Genomic DNA, 15332 nt, shown 5'->3' with positions numbered 1-15332 from the left:
TTGCTCAGATTCATGTCCATTGAGTCAGTGATGCTATCTAACCATCTCATCTTCTGCCACCCCCTTCTCTTCTTGCCCTCAGTCTTTCCCAACATCAGGGTCTTTTCCAATGAGTCAGCTCTCCACATCTGGTGGACAGAGTATTGGAGCTTCAGCTTCAGCATCTGTCCTTCCAATGAATATTCAGGGTTGATTTCCTTTAGGATTTACTGGTTTGATCTCCTTGAAGTCCAAGGGACTCTCAAGACTCTTCTCCAGGACCACAATTATTCCTTTAAAAGACTTATGTTTTAATACAGTCACACTAGGGTTTGGGGCTTCAACATAAGCATTGGGGGGAAGGGTACCAAATTCAGTGTATACCTTAAAATCAGTTTACTTTCACAAAATGTATCAAAATTAGATACATTTAAATTTAGAGAACTCTGATAGACTGGTGGCAGTGAATTTGGTACAGAAACATGTTATGATGTTTTACAGGAAAGATTCAGGACTAGGGAGCTGTGAGATGGGAAAGGTCTGGCCTGAGTGGGCTGTGGTGATAAGATTAACTCAAGTTACTGCTCAGAGGGACTCTACCTGTTTCAGCAGGCTCTCTTGTCTCCCTAGCTGATGTTTCTTGAAGAAGGTACCAGAACTGTTTTGGATTTGTTGCGCAGGTTCTTAGTACATACTGAGCTGCTTGTGCCCCATTGTGATACATTCTGTAGGAGGTGTTTCTGGACTGGAACCTCCAGGGCCAATTTTCCTGGAATTGTTTCTTATGAAACTACAGGACCAGAACTGAATTTGATTAAGTGGACCTAACAAGAGTTAAGAGAAGACAGATGACCTCCCATCTTATGCTTACTGTTTACCAATTTACTTTTCCAGGGACCTTTGGGCAGAGCAGCCCCTGGGATATTTTCACTCCTGCCTCCTGGAGCCACCCTAGAGTGCCCCATGAAATCCTGACAGACCCCCAGAGCATGCCTGCTCACCCAGTGCTAGAAGGAGGTGTTTCTGCCACGTGCAGAGGAGAAGAGCAAGACAAGGTGGTGGAGGGCAAGGCCAGTGCTGAGGTTGGTCCTGGCACATACAGTTCACCTGGGCTTGCTCATAGCTCCAGGCAGATTGGCACTGGTCATAAACTGCACCCTGAAGGGGTCAAGGCATGGCCCAGAGAACCAAGTCAACTCAGGAATAAAAGCATATCCTAAGATCCTACTACTGACCAGGGCCAGGGGGCTTATTGGTTCATCCGGGGGTAGTTGGAGCTGATCTCCCAGCATCACTTGACTGTCCCTGTCTCTCATCAGCAAAAAGGTTTTTGTCTGTGGCCTTGGAACACAGAGAGACTCAGCACCATGCTTGACCCCATGCCACATCAGAGAGACAGACGCTGAAATTGCAGCCCACAGCACACGGTCCCCATTAGGAAATACATTTTATCACAGGGCTTCCTGAGTGAAAGCAAGGAATAATGGGTTTAGTGCCTGGGTCCATGAAAGTCAGTGTCAGAGCAAGAGATGGTGAAAAGACCCTGGTAGATGCAGTCTTGATTTAGAGCTCAGTGAAATATATGAATTTTCAGGAAATGCTTGCCCTTTAATAAACTGAAAAAAAAGGTCATTTCATGAACTATTGCTCACTGGTTATGTTACAACTCAAGGCAGAACACCTGCTCTGCCCACAAAATAATGTCTAGGATTTTGTATCTGCAGCCTCTTAGAATACTGATCACACAATGGATCCTCGTCACTGATGTCCTCATAGAGACACACTCAGCATGGGAAATAGAGGGACCAGGCAAGCACTGATCAAGAAAGCCTTCTGTCTTGTCAGGGGCTCCTTCATTTCCCCATGTTGTTCTCATGAGCTTAACATGGTGTTTTCATAGCTCCAGGGAGGCTCAGAATGTGTCTACATGGTACTATCAGCCTGTTTAGAAGTACAGTCATTTTGCTGTGCATTTGGTATAGAGAAAACAAATGAGTTCATTAATTTAGATAGGCCCACAACTTGGAAACTAAAAGCACAGAGGGGGTGGGAAGAGAGGAAGGAAGAAGCAAATGAGGGAAATATGCTGATCAGCACAAGAGCCAGGATCGGAGAAAATCATACTGTGATGCAGGAAGGATCAGGCAGAAGGAGAGAGGAGGGTGGAGGAGGAGGAGGAAGCAGGAGAAGGGGAGGGGGGAGAGGAAGGATACCCAGTGCAACACAATCCAAATACCTAACTCCTATGATGTGAAAGAGGGTCAAGCAACAGACTTCAGGAGTGACCTTGATCTTGTGTAGGGAAAGCTGCTTCAACATTTGTAGTTCTGTCCAACTTGACTCCAAATGCCTCAGGAAACACCCTGTAAATTCTTTCCAAGAAAAATGAACACACACACACAAAGAACCTGAGGCACTCTTACATAGTATATCTGGAGGGGACTTCCCTGGCAGCCCAGTGCTTAGGACTCCACACTTCCACTGCAGGGAGCACTGGTTTGATCCCTGGCCTGGTTGGGGAGCTAAGATCCCCTATGCCTCGAGGCATACTCAAGCAAAAAACAAAGCCCCACCCCCCAAAAAAAACCCAAGAAGCAAAGTGTTTGAAGCACTGTTTATGAGTTAGGGTTAACTAAGGTCTGCTCTGAAGTTCGCCTTCATTAGCTGTGTGAGCTCCAGGAATCACTTCCACTGATTTATAAAATGAGGAGTGGGGTTGGCTGATTTTCCAGTTTCATTTCAGCCCTAAACACGTGTTTCTCTGCACGTATGTTTTGATTGGATTCTGGATGTCTGGAGTGATTTTTCCAGCATACCAGCCTATCAAACACAACCACAAACTAAAATAAATTGACTGAATGCAGAAAGCAATTCACCTGGAAAACATAACAAATGATTTTGAGAGTTGAGTGAAAGCTCAGGGGAAAATGTTCTTGTTATCTCATGGATTCAGCCAGCCAGGGTCTTGTTCTAACACAGAAACTCCATGTAACTGGAGTTAAACTTGCTCCCCATCACAGTGTGATCCTGGGTTCCTCTTCCCATATCTGCTCTGTCTCCTTCCAGCCTGAAAAGACCTCTGATCCTCGCTCTCCAGGAGACTGCATCCTTGAAGTGAAGGAAGACTCCTGTGGAGGGGATGGATTCGGCAGTGACAGGTGAGCCAGGCTGAAGGTGAAATAAAAGGCAGCCTTTCCTGGCTGAGGGATCCAGGCCACTCTGTCATCATCATGAGTCATCTGTCCCTAAGCCCCACAGCCTGTGAGTACAGTGAGGTCACAACTCAAATCTCACCAGTTTGATGTCCTGCCTGCTCAGCTCAGGACACTCTCAGAAGTCCGTGTGTTGTCTGGCCATCACATGCAGTCAAGGGCTACCTCACAGCGTCTTTGTCTTGAGCTCTGTGGCTATCGTTACTGCCCACCAGGCTGCGTGAGGCTGGACCATCTCACTGTTCCTTCCTTGGGGACTCCGTGCAGCCCCTGAGAGGGTGGGGGGTCTGGGCCTGGGCTTCCAAAGCTGGGAGAGCCTGGGGCACCACCTTCTCCCCAAACTGGAGCCTAGCTTCTAAAGAGAAGTAATGTGAGTGAATAATACCTCACTCCAGTTCCCCGGGCCCCACACCAGGCTTCTTGAGGTCCCATCACCAAGGCAACTATAGAAATGATCCCTTCAGTGTTCCCTGCCTCTCCTCTCATCACGGGGCTAAGATCTAGGTCATGCACCTGCATGAGGGATGACCCCTGCCCCCCACCTCAACGTTCCCACTTTCTCGGTGCAGCGGCTCCATGGTCATGAGCCCAGGCCCCTTCTGTATGCTTCTGCCTCCTCTCAGCTCTGGCTTCCAGGTTCACAGTGCCATATGGTCCAGACAGCTGCTGGGGCCTCCTGCTTCCATCCACACTCCAGGCAGCGGGAAGAAACAGGGGTGTGCGAATCAGGGGTCCCCGACAGAGAGGGTGCACGTTCTAGTCAGATCAACCCCCTTTACAGACTTTTCCAGGATGTCCTGAACACTTCTGCTCATGTCTTGGTGGCCAGAACTTAGTCACATGGCCACATCTCCCTGCAGGAGAGGCTGGGAGTTCTGTAACTAAGGAGGAAGGCAGGAGAGGATTAGGGTATCCAACTAGAAATCTCTGTTCTGGGAGGTCAAATAGTTAAATGCTTTATATGCTATCAGAGTCAGAGGGTATCATGCATAGAAACATCATTCATCATGCATTTCACAGCAGAGAGTCGTGAATTTAAAGTTTTATTTGGGAGACCACTCAGCTTATCAGAATGTGTCATGGGCTTTGGTTATAGTCACAGGTCTGTCTTTAAAAACAGTGTGACCTCAGGTGAGACATATCAACTCCCTGATTGTACATCTGCAGATCTCCCAGTGGGTCTGTGGTCTCATGAGATGGTGAGTGTTGATGGTGTGTTGGAGTCTGAGACTGGGAAGGAAGGGGGATCCTCGGGGGTTTGAGGGTGTGGCATCATCGACAGCATCTTCCTCAATGGTGGCAATAGGATCATTGCCATCTTCTACATACCTTCCCAGGACCTGCTGTGGTCTTAGTGGTCTCAGAGTGTTAGCCTGCCCTGGCTGCCGTGACAAAATACCAGAGACTAGGTGGCTCAAGAAACAGACATTTACTTCTCACAGTCCTGGAGGCTGGAAGGCCAAGGTCATGGTCACTGCCAATTCAGTTCCAGGCACAGGAGGGCCTTCTTCCTGGCCAGCAGGCTGGCACTTTCTCTGTGTCCTCACAGGGTGGAGACAGAGCAACCTCCATCCCCTCCTCCTCCTGTGAAGCCACGAATTCTATCAGAAGGGCCCCAGCCTCACGACCTCACCAACCCTAATTACCTCCCAAAGGCCCCCCACCTCCAAATACCATCTCACTGGGGGACAGGGCTTCAACATGTAAATTTGGGGTGGGGCCCAATTCTATCCAAAGCACTGAAAGTGCGGTGGGATGTCGGGTGGGGAAAGACTCCACAGCACCATAGACAAGCAGCTCCCACGCAGGAGGGACCAGAAACACTGTCATACTCTCCTGCTTCCACCCTCTCCAGGTAGAGGCAGCACGAGAAGTCGGCTCTGAACCCAGAGCTGGTGCTGATTCTCAGTCAATCTTCAGTGAGGGGCTAAATGAGTGGAAGGGAAAGTGGGAGATGTGTGCAGTGAATGAGGCCAGAATGGGGCTGCTTGGAGGGCCCCAAACAGGAGGCTGAACGGCAGAAACCCTCTCACCCAGCTGGATCAACACCAGTGCTTGTTGGGTTAATTTAAAAATACAGATTTTAAAGCAAGGGGCCATTAAAACATGATATATACATCCTGTAAACATTTTACTTCAATTTGCAAGAGTAGAATGTACATTCATCCCCAATCTTTTGATGTAGGGCCAAGGCTTTTTCTTCGCATAAGAGGCAAGTTCAGCACAGTCTGCCATAAATGCATTATTTATCGTTTTCAGTTTCTGCTTTTTTTAAAGTAGAGCTAGAACTTAAAGATATTTGCAAAGCAATGAGAGAGCACTAGACTTCTAGTTCTTTCTTTTTATAATTTCCCCCAAGCTTTAACAGTTGTCTCATCTATCCTCAATTCAACATGACCCTTCATCTAATCTTTTCCAAGTATTCATCTTAGTTTTCACAAAGTTCTTTCACACTAATCTCATCGATTTTCATTTTGTTTAAATAAGTTTATGATCACAATAAAATGTACAACTGGCATTCACAAGTTTGAGAGCAAACACAGCTGATTCTTGTTAAGTACTCGACTCAACCCCCAGCCTTTGGGAGCAGAAGTACCATCTAGCAGACATGAGTGTCTAGAGCATTCTGTGGGCATTTGGCAGGGTGTTTACAGAGTCGGTCAGTCCATCAGTTCAGTCAGCAGAGTGTCCACCACACGTGATCCCCTGAGCAGCAAGGAGTCCCTAGAAATCAGATGGGTGCTTTCCCTGGAGAGCTTGGCCACAGCACAGAGGCCAGGGAAGGAGAACGTGGGAGGAGGCAGGTGATGTCCTCATGGTTAGCCTCCCAGGTTAGTGTTACCTCACCTGCATCACCAGCCCAACCTCCTCCAATAGCACCAGCCTCATTCATTGTCAACCACTGTCCGGAGTCTTCCACCAGGCCCATAACTGACGGCAAGGTGGGGAACCGCTGCATGACTAGGCTTTATCCTCACAGGCTTCTGGGGACGTACTCCTCTTTATCTTTAATTTTATTTTGTATTGGAGTATAGCCAATTAACAAACAGTGTTGTGATAGTTTCAAGTGAATAGCAAAGGGACTCAGTCATACAGGTATCCATTCTCCCCTAAGCTCCCCTCCCATCCAGACTGCCACATAACACTGAGCAGAGTTCCTTGTGCTATACAGTTGATCCTTATTGGTTATCCACTTTATTTTACTTCATTTTAGTTTTTCATTTTATTTTTGGCTGTGCTGGGTCTTTGTGGTTATGCGTGGGCTTTTTCTAGTTGTGGCGAGTCAGGGCTAGTCTCTCGTGGTGCGTGGGCTTCTCACTGAGGGGGCTTCTCTTGGTGCAGAACACGGGCTCCAGGGTGTACAGGCTTCCGTAGCTGTGACGCGTGGGCTCAGGAGCTGCAGCTCCCAGGCTCTAGAGCGCAGGCTCAATAGTTGTGGCGCACAGAATTAACTGCTCCGTGACATGTGGGATCTTCCTGGATCAGGGATTGAATCCATGTGTCCTGCATCGGCAGGCAGATTCTTTACATTGAACCACCAGGGAAGCCCCTGGTTATCCATTTTAAATACAGCAGTGTATACATGTCCATCCCAAACTACCTAACTATCCCTTCCTCCCATCCTTCCCCTCGGCAATCGTTAAGGTCATTCTCGACGTCTGTGTGGTACATACTCCTTGTTATCTCCACCTACAGATGAGGAGACCAAGCCTTCGGGACGAATTGTGATTTGCCTAAAGTCAAAGCACTGGTCAGTGGGAAGGCAGGAACATGCCCCCACCGTCTGTCCGCTCCCCCACAGTGAAAGGACCAGGCCTTGGAGAAGGGCTTCTGTGTGAGCATAGGAAAGAAGGAAGTAGCAGCTGTTGGCAATGGGCAGGTTACTGTGGAACGAGGACTCCTCCCCAGAGGGCAGGCCCGAGTGACGCCGTCAGTGTTACTCGCTGAGACCACCAGGGCCGGGGCTCCTGGAGTGACCAGGGGTAGAGAGGCGGCCAGGCTGTGCAGGGTGACGTGAGGCCAGGAGGGGCAGACAGGGAGACCACCTCTGCAAACACATACCAGGAGGCGAGTGGGTGACGGGGACTGTGCCCAGAGCTCAGGGCTGGAGACACCGCTGGGCTCCCCAAGAAGCCGTGGGTGCTGACAGAGCAGGGCTGAGGGAAAGGCCAGAGAATCGGTGAGCAGATGTAGAGTTGTGCCTTAGAGACAAACCCTGTGCTGGCTAAGATTCCCCGTGCCCCTGATGGGTCTAGTATGTGCTAATTTGGTCTCAAGATTTGTGAGAAATTGTCAGTGAATATTTTAGGAAAAGTGTTTTCAGCATTCACTCTGCACTGTTTGTTGTGCTCCGCTCTGCTCTGCGGGGCACGGGGCTGTGATGGGACTCTGGGATATGGCCAGGAATGCAGAGGAGCCTGTGCCCTGAGGATCTATGCTCGGGAGGGCAGAGGGGTCTCTGGGCTCTGCCCCTACTCTGCCTGGATCTCCCTGAAGGAGGGTGCAAAGCGTTGTGGGAGCACCAGTGGCAGAGGTCGAGGAGGCCTCCCGGAAGAAAGGAGTTCACACTCAGATCCAAAAGACAGGCAGGATGCAGCCACTCCAAAGGAAACCCTAAGAGAAGGAAGAGCTGCTACAACATAGATGGACCATGAGGACATTGTGCTCAGGGAGATAAGCCAGTTATAGAAGGACAAATGCTGTGTAATTTCACTTACACAAGATTTCTAGAGTGGTCAAACTCTCAGAAAGTGAAAAAGTGGAATGGTGGTTGCCAGGGGCTGGTGGGGAGGAGAAGGGTGGATTCTTTTTTACTGACTACAGAGTTTCAATTTTGCAAGATGACAAGTGTTCCAGAGACGGACAGTGGTGATGGTTGCATGACAATGTAAAAGCACTTAATGCCACAGAGCTATGCACTTAAGGTGGCTAAGATGGTAAATTCTATGTTCTGTGTTGTGTTAGTCGCTCAATCATGTCCAACTCTGCAACCCCATGGACTGTGGCCCACCAGGCTCCTCTGTCCATGGGATTCTCATGGCCAGAATACTGGAGTGGGTTGCCATTCCCTTCTTCGGGGTATCTTCCCACCCCAGGGATTGGATCCAGGTCTCTGGCATTGGAGGTAGACTTTTTTACCATCTGAGCCGCCAGGGAAGCATATTTTACCCCAAGTAAAAATTAGAGAGAAAGAGAGAGAAATAAAGGAGGAGCATGAGGCCAGGCCCCAGGCAAGACAGAAAGAGGAGCTTCTGGGAGCTCTGAACTTGGTTGGCACAGAGCTGGGCGAAGGTGACGGTGGCAGGGACCTGGAAATGAAAGGAAGGTGTTTGAGGGGCAGAAGTAGATGGCTTTTCAATGTGTTCAGAGATAAACAGGAGGAAAGACCAGTGATGGAGGGTCAAGTAGAAAGGATCAGTGTTTACATGTCTTTGCAAGTGGACAACATGCTTTGATGATGGGGCCCATGGTGCTCGACCAAGGGCTTGCATGGAAGCAGGGGGCAGCAGTGAGCCCCCAGGTGCCTGAGGAATCTGAACTCACCTGCTTCTCCTCTAGGCCGCCCTTGGAGCAGAGCAAGCCTCCCCGGGGCACACCTGCGCTGGGGACCCCCAGCATCTACCAGAGCCTCCGGTGCGACCAGGTCCCCTGCCCATCAGCACTCCCAGAGAAGCCGGATTTGTCCATCCTTGGTGCAGATTTGTTTAACTTAGATTTTCTTACACAAGAAAAAGAAGGAAGTGAAGCTGTCCAGAAAGAGTACTGATCACATAGCAGTTTCCTCGTTTGAGTTCTGAAGAAACCAGCCTGCTCTTTTCTTTCCTTGGCAAATTCTTCTTCCCCAGTTAATCAAGAAGTCTGACTGAGATTAAGTTTTGCCCGACAGGGGCCAAAAAAGAACAAAACAAGAAATGATTTCAGCCAACATGGGCCTTTTCCCAAAGCAATTAGAGCTTGGATTTAAGCAAACAAATCAGATTTGAGGTTTTCCTTCCTCAGAAGCCGTTATTCCATGGAGTGAAGATTGTCCAGGACAGATGGGTCCTGAAACAGCTCCCCTAGAACCCCAGATATCACAACAGCAGCTGCCCACGGCTGGGCTGAGGACAGCAGGAGAGAGAAAGGAGGCATTGATTAAGAAAAGCTTTGAAAGCCTGCTTTGTGCCAGGCAAACCTTGGTTAAGATCTTAGATGGATCATCTCACTCACTCCTAATAGCACTACCAGGAACAGATGCTGTTATTGTCCCATTTTTCCAACAGGGACACTGAGGCTCCAGGAAGCAAAGTGACTTGCCAGTGGTTCACAGTTAAGTAAATGATACAAGGAAATCAGAGCCCAGGCTCCTGACTGTCAACAGCAGTGACTCTCAGAGAAGAGGGAATAACATCAGAGGGCCAATGGGTCTCTCCTTTCCAAGCATAGCCCTAGAGCAGTCACTTCAGAGCTGTAAGCCATCTCAACAATGGTAGAAAAAGAATAACAACACAGCTGCTGCCGGTTACAGAGCACTTATTATGCTGATCTCTTCATGGACATCATTTAATCCTCAAAGCCGCCTGGAGAGGGTATGTCCGCACTCTACAGATGAGAAAATCAATCCTCAGAGAAATTAAATACTTTGCCCAAAATCACACAGCAAAGAGATAAAAGCCCTCAAAATTCAAACCTAAATTTGGCCCCAAACAGTGGATTATTAACCTCTACCTCTGACTCAGAGCCATCGTTTTACAAAGACCTCGTGGCAAAGAGAGCCCACAACTGCACAGCTGGGCAGTCTCCTGCCCGCCTCCCCGATCCAGCGTGTTCTAGGACCAACTCACTGCCTTGGGTCAGCCCACGACCATATCCTTCTCAGAGGGGCAGGACGGTGCTAGCCAGGCCCATTTCACTGGACCTGGCTTCTATAGGACGAAGGAGAAGCGTCCCCCCAGAGCCTGCACCCCCTTCTAGACCATGCTGCAGATCTCGGGAACTCGAGATCTCATGCCTAGGTGGCCGAGTCCACGTTCAGAGCCTGAGCAGCTTCCCCGGTACCTGTCCATCCACAGAGGACTACACGGTCCCAAGTTCTCAAGGTGGCTGAGGGGCAGTGTTTGCTGGGTGCAGACAGATATTGGACATTCTGGCTGGGGGTGCCTGCATATTCATGCTGAGGTCCTCATGGTGCAGAGAGAAGGAGAGCCAGCCAAGGGCTGAAAGCCAGGGGCCGGCTGTCCCTGCATTGCCATATCCGCCGTGGAACTATGAGGACCCCAAGAATTCTATACCCAAACTGGTCTTCTGGGGCTTTACAGAATGGCCAAGGTAGAAAGACTGAATACTCACCATGTGCTAAATATTTTATTTCACAGTTTGTTAACTTGACACTTAACATTTAAAAACTGCATCTCCATCTGTACTCTTGTCCTGGATCCCCCAAATACCAGGGGTGAGATTGCCCTGACTTCCTATTCATTTATCGGACTCCTCTAACCCCACACCTCAAGACCCCAGGGACTTCAATCCTCCTTGACAGACCATCCTTGCCAAGATTACTGGATCCTCACTGGACACTTTTTAGGAGTCCCGGCCCTGCCTCCACCCCCACCATGACAGACAGTTCACATGTGTCTGAATTGCCGGCTGCTCTGCTACCAGTTAAATTGCCTGCTTTCCCCCATGATCTTTCTGACCCAACCAGCCAGGAACCCAGACCTGGGCCCCTCCAGCTGGTGCTAGTGGAGAACCTTCACACCAGGGAGGACTTACCCACAAGGAAATCCAAGCTAAACAAACTTAGGCAAAAAAAAAAAAAATGTATTGACTCCTAAAACTTCGGGAAAAACTATGACCAGAAATTAAAAAACCCCATCAGGACTGTCCTTCCAGCTCTCGCCCCTGCAGTGCTGCCTGTCTTCTCTCTGCAGACCAGTTCCCTCCACGTTGCAGGAAACACGGCCACAACAATCTCCAGGCTTAATCTGCAGCCTTAGCTTCACAGAGAGACAGACTTCGAGTTCTCTCAGGTTCCAAGGCCCAGATTCCTAGCAAAGGCATTTGCTGGCAGATCCCCAGGTCTGCACTTACTTCGGCCTAGCCAACTGAAGTCTTGGGCTGGTTCCTTTATAATGGCTCTTCTGGGGCTGCCCCAGGGGTTCAGCAGTTAAGACTTTGAGCTTCCAATGCAGGAGACAAGCGTTCAATCCCTGGTCAGGGAATTAAGATCCCACATGCCACTGGGCCAAAAAAAAAAAAAAATAGAGCCATAGGGATGAAAAGGCCCTGTGGTCACCGTTACCCAGAAAGACAAGAAGAGGACATTGGGTACACAGACAGTCCTCGGCATGTCCCTTAAAGTCTGTGATCAGGTTCCATTGTCTCAGACTAATGGACTGTTTCTGTCTATCTGCCTACGCCTTCCCTCGTCCTGCTTCTCTTTCCTTCCTTCCTGACCTGGGTTTGAATCCTGAGTTTTCTCCTTCACACTGAATCCAGGCTCCAGAGGCACAGAGGGGACCCAGTCCCAGCTCTGGCATCAACTTGCTAATGGGCCAGAGCAAACTATGACTTCATCCTTCTGCCTTAATTTCTTCAGCTGTTAAAAAGGGAGTCAGGGAGCAGACAGGTTTCCCCACTCTGTTTCTAGATCTTTGAGCAATCAGCCTAACTTGTCCAGACCTCTTTTTCCACCCTACTTTTCATAAACCTTTAAACTGGATTTCTATTTTAATGGAATATTCATTTTTAATCCTTGATTTCTTGAACCAAAGCATTTAGAGTTCAATCCTCAGGGTCCTAGCCTGCCTGCCTGGTACTGTTTTCAACTGAGAGCTCAGTGTTAACGTTGTTTCGCTGAGGGCTGTGTGGCCTCTGTTAACTAATCCCATGAGGAAATAACGCCGTTATACAAAGTCAGTGGTGTTCGTAGTGAAACCCATCTTATAAATCAAGCCGAACAGGATTCCAGATACTTCCAGATGCCGCTTCCAATTGGTCTGGCCTTGTTGGAAGAAAACAAGGCAAAGTCATGAAACAAAGGAGTGAACATCTGACTTTTCTCTGTCCTGGCTCCTGAGTGGGGTCTTGCCTCCTCCTTCTCAGATCTGACCCCGAGTTTGTGAGCCTGACGGCCCTGGTGTGAGTGACCTGCCGTCAGTGATGAAGTCTAGTCAGGATCCTGGTCACTAATCAGTGGTATCACAGGATTAGACTGTCTTCTCTCCTCTTGTCTGGACAACCCAAAGGAGCACTTCTTGGCTAAGCCTCAGGACACAAGCTGTTTTTTCTACCCCTATTTGGTAGAAAATAGGGGCCTATCACACAATTGCACTCATCTCACGTGCTAGTAAAATAATGCTCAAAATTCTCCAAGCAAGGCTTCAGCAATACGTGAACTGTGAACTTTCAGATGTTCAAGCTGGTTTTAGAAAAGGCAGAGGAACCAGAGATCAAATTGCCAACATCCGCTGGATCATCGAAAAAGCAAGAGAGTTCCAGAAAAACATCTATTTCTGCTTTATTGACTACGCCAAAGCCTTTGACTGTGTGGATCACAATAAACTGGAAAATTCTGAAAGAGATGGGAATACCAGACACCTGACCCACCTCTTGAGAAACCTATATGCAGGTCAGGAAGCAACAGTTAGAACTGGACATGGACCAACAGACTAGTTCCAAATAGGAAAAGGAGTACATCAAGGCTGTATATTGTCACCCTGCTTATTTAACTTATATGCAGAGTACATCATGAGAAACGCTGGGCTGGAAGAAGCACAAGCTGGAATCAAGATTGCCAGGAGAAATATCAATAACCTCAGATATGCAGATGACACCACCCTTATGGCATAAAGTGAAGAGGAACTAAAAAGCCTCTTGATGAAAGTGAAAGAGGAGAGTGAAAAAGTTGGCTTAAAGCTCAACATTCAGAAAACTAAGATCATGGCAGCTGGTCCCATCACTTCATGGGAAATAGATGGGGAAACAGTGGAAGTAGTGTCAGACTTTTATTTTTTGGGCTCCAAAATCACTGCAGATGGTGATTGCAGCCGTGAAATTAAAAGACGCTTACTCCTTGGAAGGAAAGTTATGACCAACCTAGATAGCATATTAAAAAGCAGAGACATTACTTTGTCAACAAAGGTCCGTCTAGTCAAGGCTATGGTTTTTCCAGTGGTCTTGTATGACGTGAGAGTTGGACTATGAAGAAAGCTGAGCACAGAAGAATTGATGCTTTTGAACTGTGGTGTTGGAGAAGACTCTTGAGAGTCCCTTGGACTGCAAAGAGATCCAACCAGTCCCTCCTAAAGGAGATCAGTCCTGGGTGTTCATTGGAAGGACTGATGCTGAAGCTGAAAGTCCAGTACTTTGGCCACCTCATGCGAAGAGTTAACTCATTGGAAAGACCCTGATGCTGGGAGGAATTGGGAGCAGGAGGAGAAGGGGATGACAGAGGATGAGATGGCTGGATGGCATCACCGACTCGATGGACATGAGTTTGAGTAAACTCCGGGAGTTGGCAATGGACAGGGAGGCCTGGTGTGCTGCGATTCATGGGGTCGCAAAGAGTCGGACACGACTGAGCGACTGAACTGAACTGAACTGAGGGGCCTATCAGGACTTGCCTGGAGGTCAAGTGATTAGGACTTGGAGCTTCCACTGCAGGGGCACGGGTTTGATCCCTGGTTGGGAGACTAAAATCCTGCACCACTGCATGGTGCGGCCAAAAAGAAAGAAAACAGGGGCCCATCAAGGAGGGACTGTGGTCTTTTCTCCACTCCAGATGCTCAGGGGGAGGCTGGCTACAGTTCCTGAAAGCATGGTCAGGTGCCTCTGAGATTCAGGATGGGGCCAGGATCATTCTTCTAGACCCTGGAGACAAATCTGTTTCCTGAATCCTGACTGCTTGGGGGCCCCTTCCTGGGGCCATCATCATTTTCCCTCCATCCCTCACACCACCACCACCACCCCCACCCTTGCTGAGCTCAGGTGAAACCTGGGCCTGCCCTCCCCTCGGTTTCAAGAACCTCAAGAGAATATTTTGTAGTTTATCACACCTTCCTAGACCTCCCATCCTGAAACTCACCCATCAGCCTCCCTTCTTCCTTCTACCTCCTATTCGTGGACTCTCACGGAGAATGATGCCATCTGTGTGCATCTTGATGACGATCAGAGATGTTACTAGCTTAATTTTCCTAGACAAAACCAAAGCAAGCATACTGCATCTGGGAGATGTCTCTCTGGTGAAGCACAGGCAGGAAAATCTTGCAAGAAAGATACAGGCAATATTTTTTTCTTTCACAGTGGAGCATTGTATGGACTGAATCATGGCCAGCCACAGATAACAAGTTCCAATTCCTGGAAGCTGTGAATGTGACCTTATTGGGAAATAAGTCTTTGCACATGTGATTAAATTCAGGATCATGGGATGATTTTACTAAGGATTTTTCAGGTGGGTCCCAAAGGCCATTGCCAGGGTCCTTATGAAAGGCAAAGGGAGATGACAGGGACACAAAAGAGAAAAGGTGAGGGAGAAACAGAAGAAGATGGGAACACAAACCAAGGAATGCCTGGAACCACCAGAGGCTGGAGGAGGAAAAGGAAGATTCTGCCCTTGGAGGGAACCCGGGCCTACCAACAACTTGATTTGAGACTTCAGGCTTCCAGATCTGTAGGACAATAAATCTCTGTTGTTTTAAGCCACATAGTTTGTATTTACTGATTACACCAGCCTCAGGAAATGAATACAGATCCCAAGATTTCTAGAATGGGACATGGTTTTCCTTCTCAAGAATGTGAGAGGGATATCCCTGGTGGTCCAGTGGCTAAGACTCCATGCTCGCAGTGCAGGGAGCTGGGGTTCAATCCTGGTCAGGGAGCTAGATCCCACATGCCATAACTAAAAAAAAAAAAATCCTGTGTGCTGCAACTAAGACCTGGCACCCCCAAATAAATATTTTTTAATAAAAAAAGAAGAAAAAGAACGTGGTATCTGGGCAGCACCTGTTATTATTTCATTTATTCCTTTAGTTAACATCTCACCTATGCATCAGGCTGTGCCCTAAGCTCTGGAGGACATGGATAGTATAAGAAACTCTCTTCCTGTCTCTACACTGGGAGAGAGAGATGTAGAGATCACTGTTGTCGTCGTTGTTTAGTTGC

General features: G+C 48.4%; 1 protein-coding gene across 1 annotated transcript in view; it reads left to right on the top strand.

Annotated features, from left to right (window-relative positions):
- Positions 1 to 12315, top strand: part of LOC122447295 (WD repeat-containing protein 49-like) — a 44057-nt gene extending 31742 nt beyond the window's left edge. Inside the window, 4 exon segments of the mRNA XM_043477802.1 lie at positions 874 to 1061; positions 3046 to 3137; positions 8751 to 8825; positions 12276 to 12315. Of these exon segments, the coding sequence (XP_043333737.1) occupies positions 874 to 1061; positions 3046 to 3137; positions 8751 to 8825; positions 12276 to 12315 (395 nt within the window).
- The last annotated feature ends 3017 nt before the right edge of the window (positions 12316 to 15332 follow it).

The sequence above is a fragment of the Cervus canadensis genome, chromosome 9, assembly GCF_019320065.1.
Source record: "Cervus canadensis isolate Bull #8, Minnesota chromosome 9, ASM1932006v1, whole genome shotgun sequence".
NCBI classification, from domain to species: domain Eukaryota; kingdom Metazoa; phylum Chordata; class Mammalia; order Artiodactyla; family Cervidae; genus Cervus; species Cervus canadensis.
This window is presented reverse-complemented; position numbering and strand designations above follow the sequence as displayed.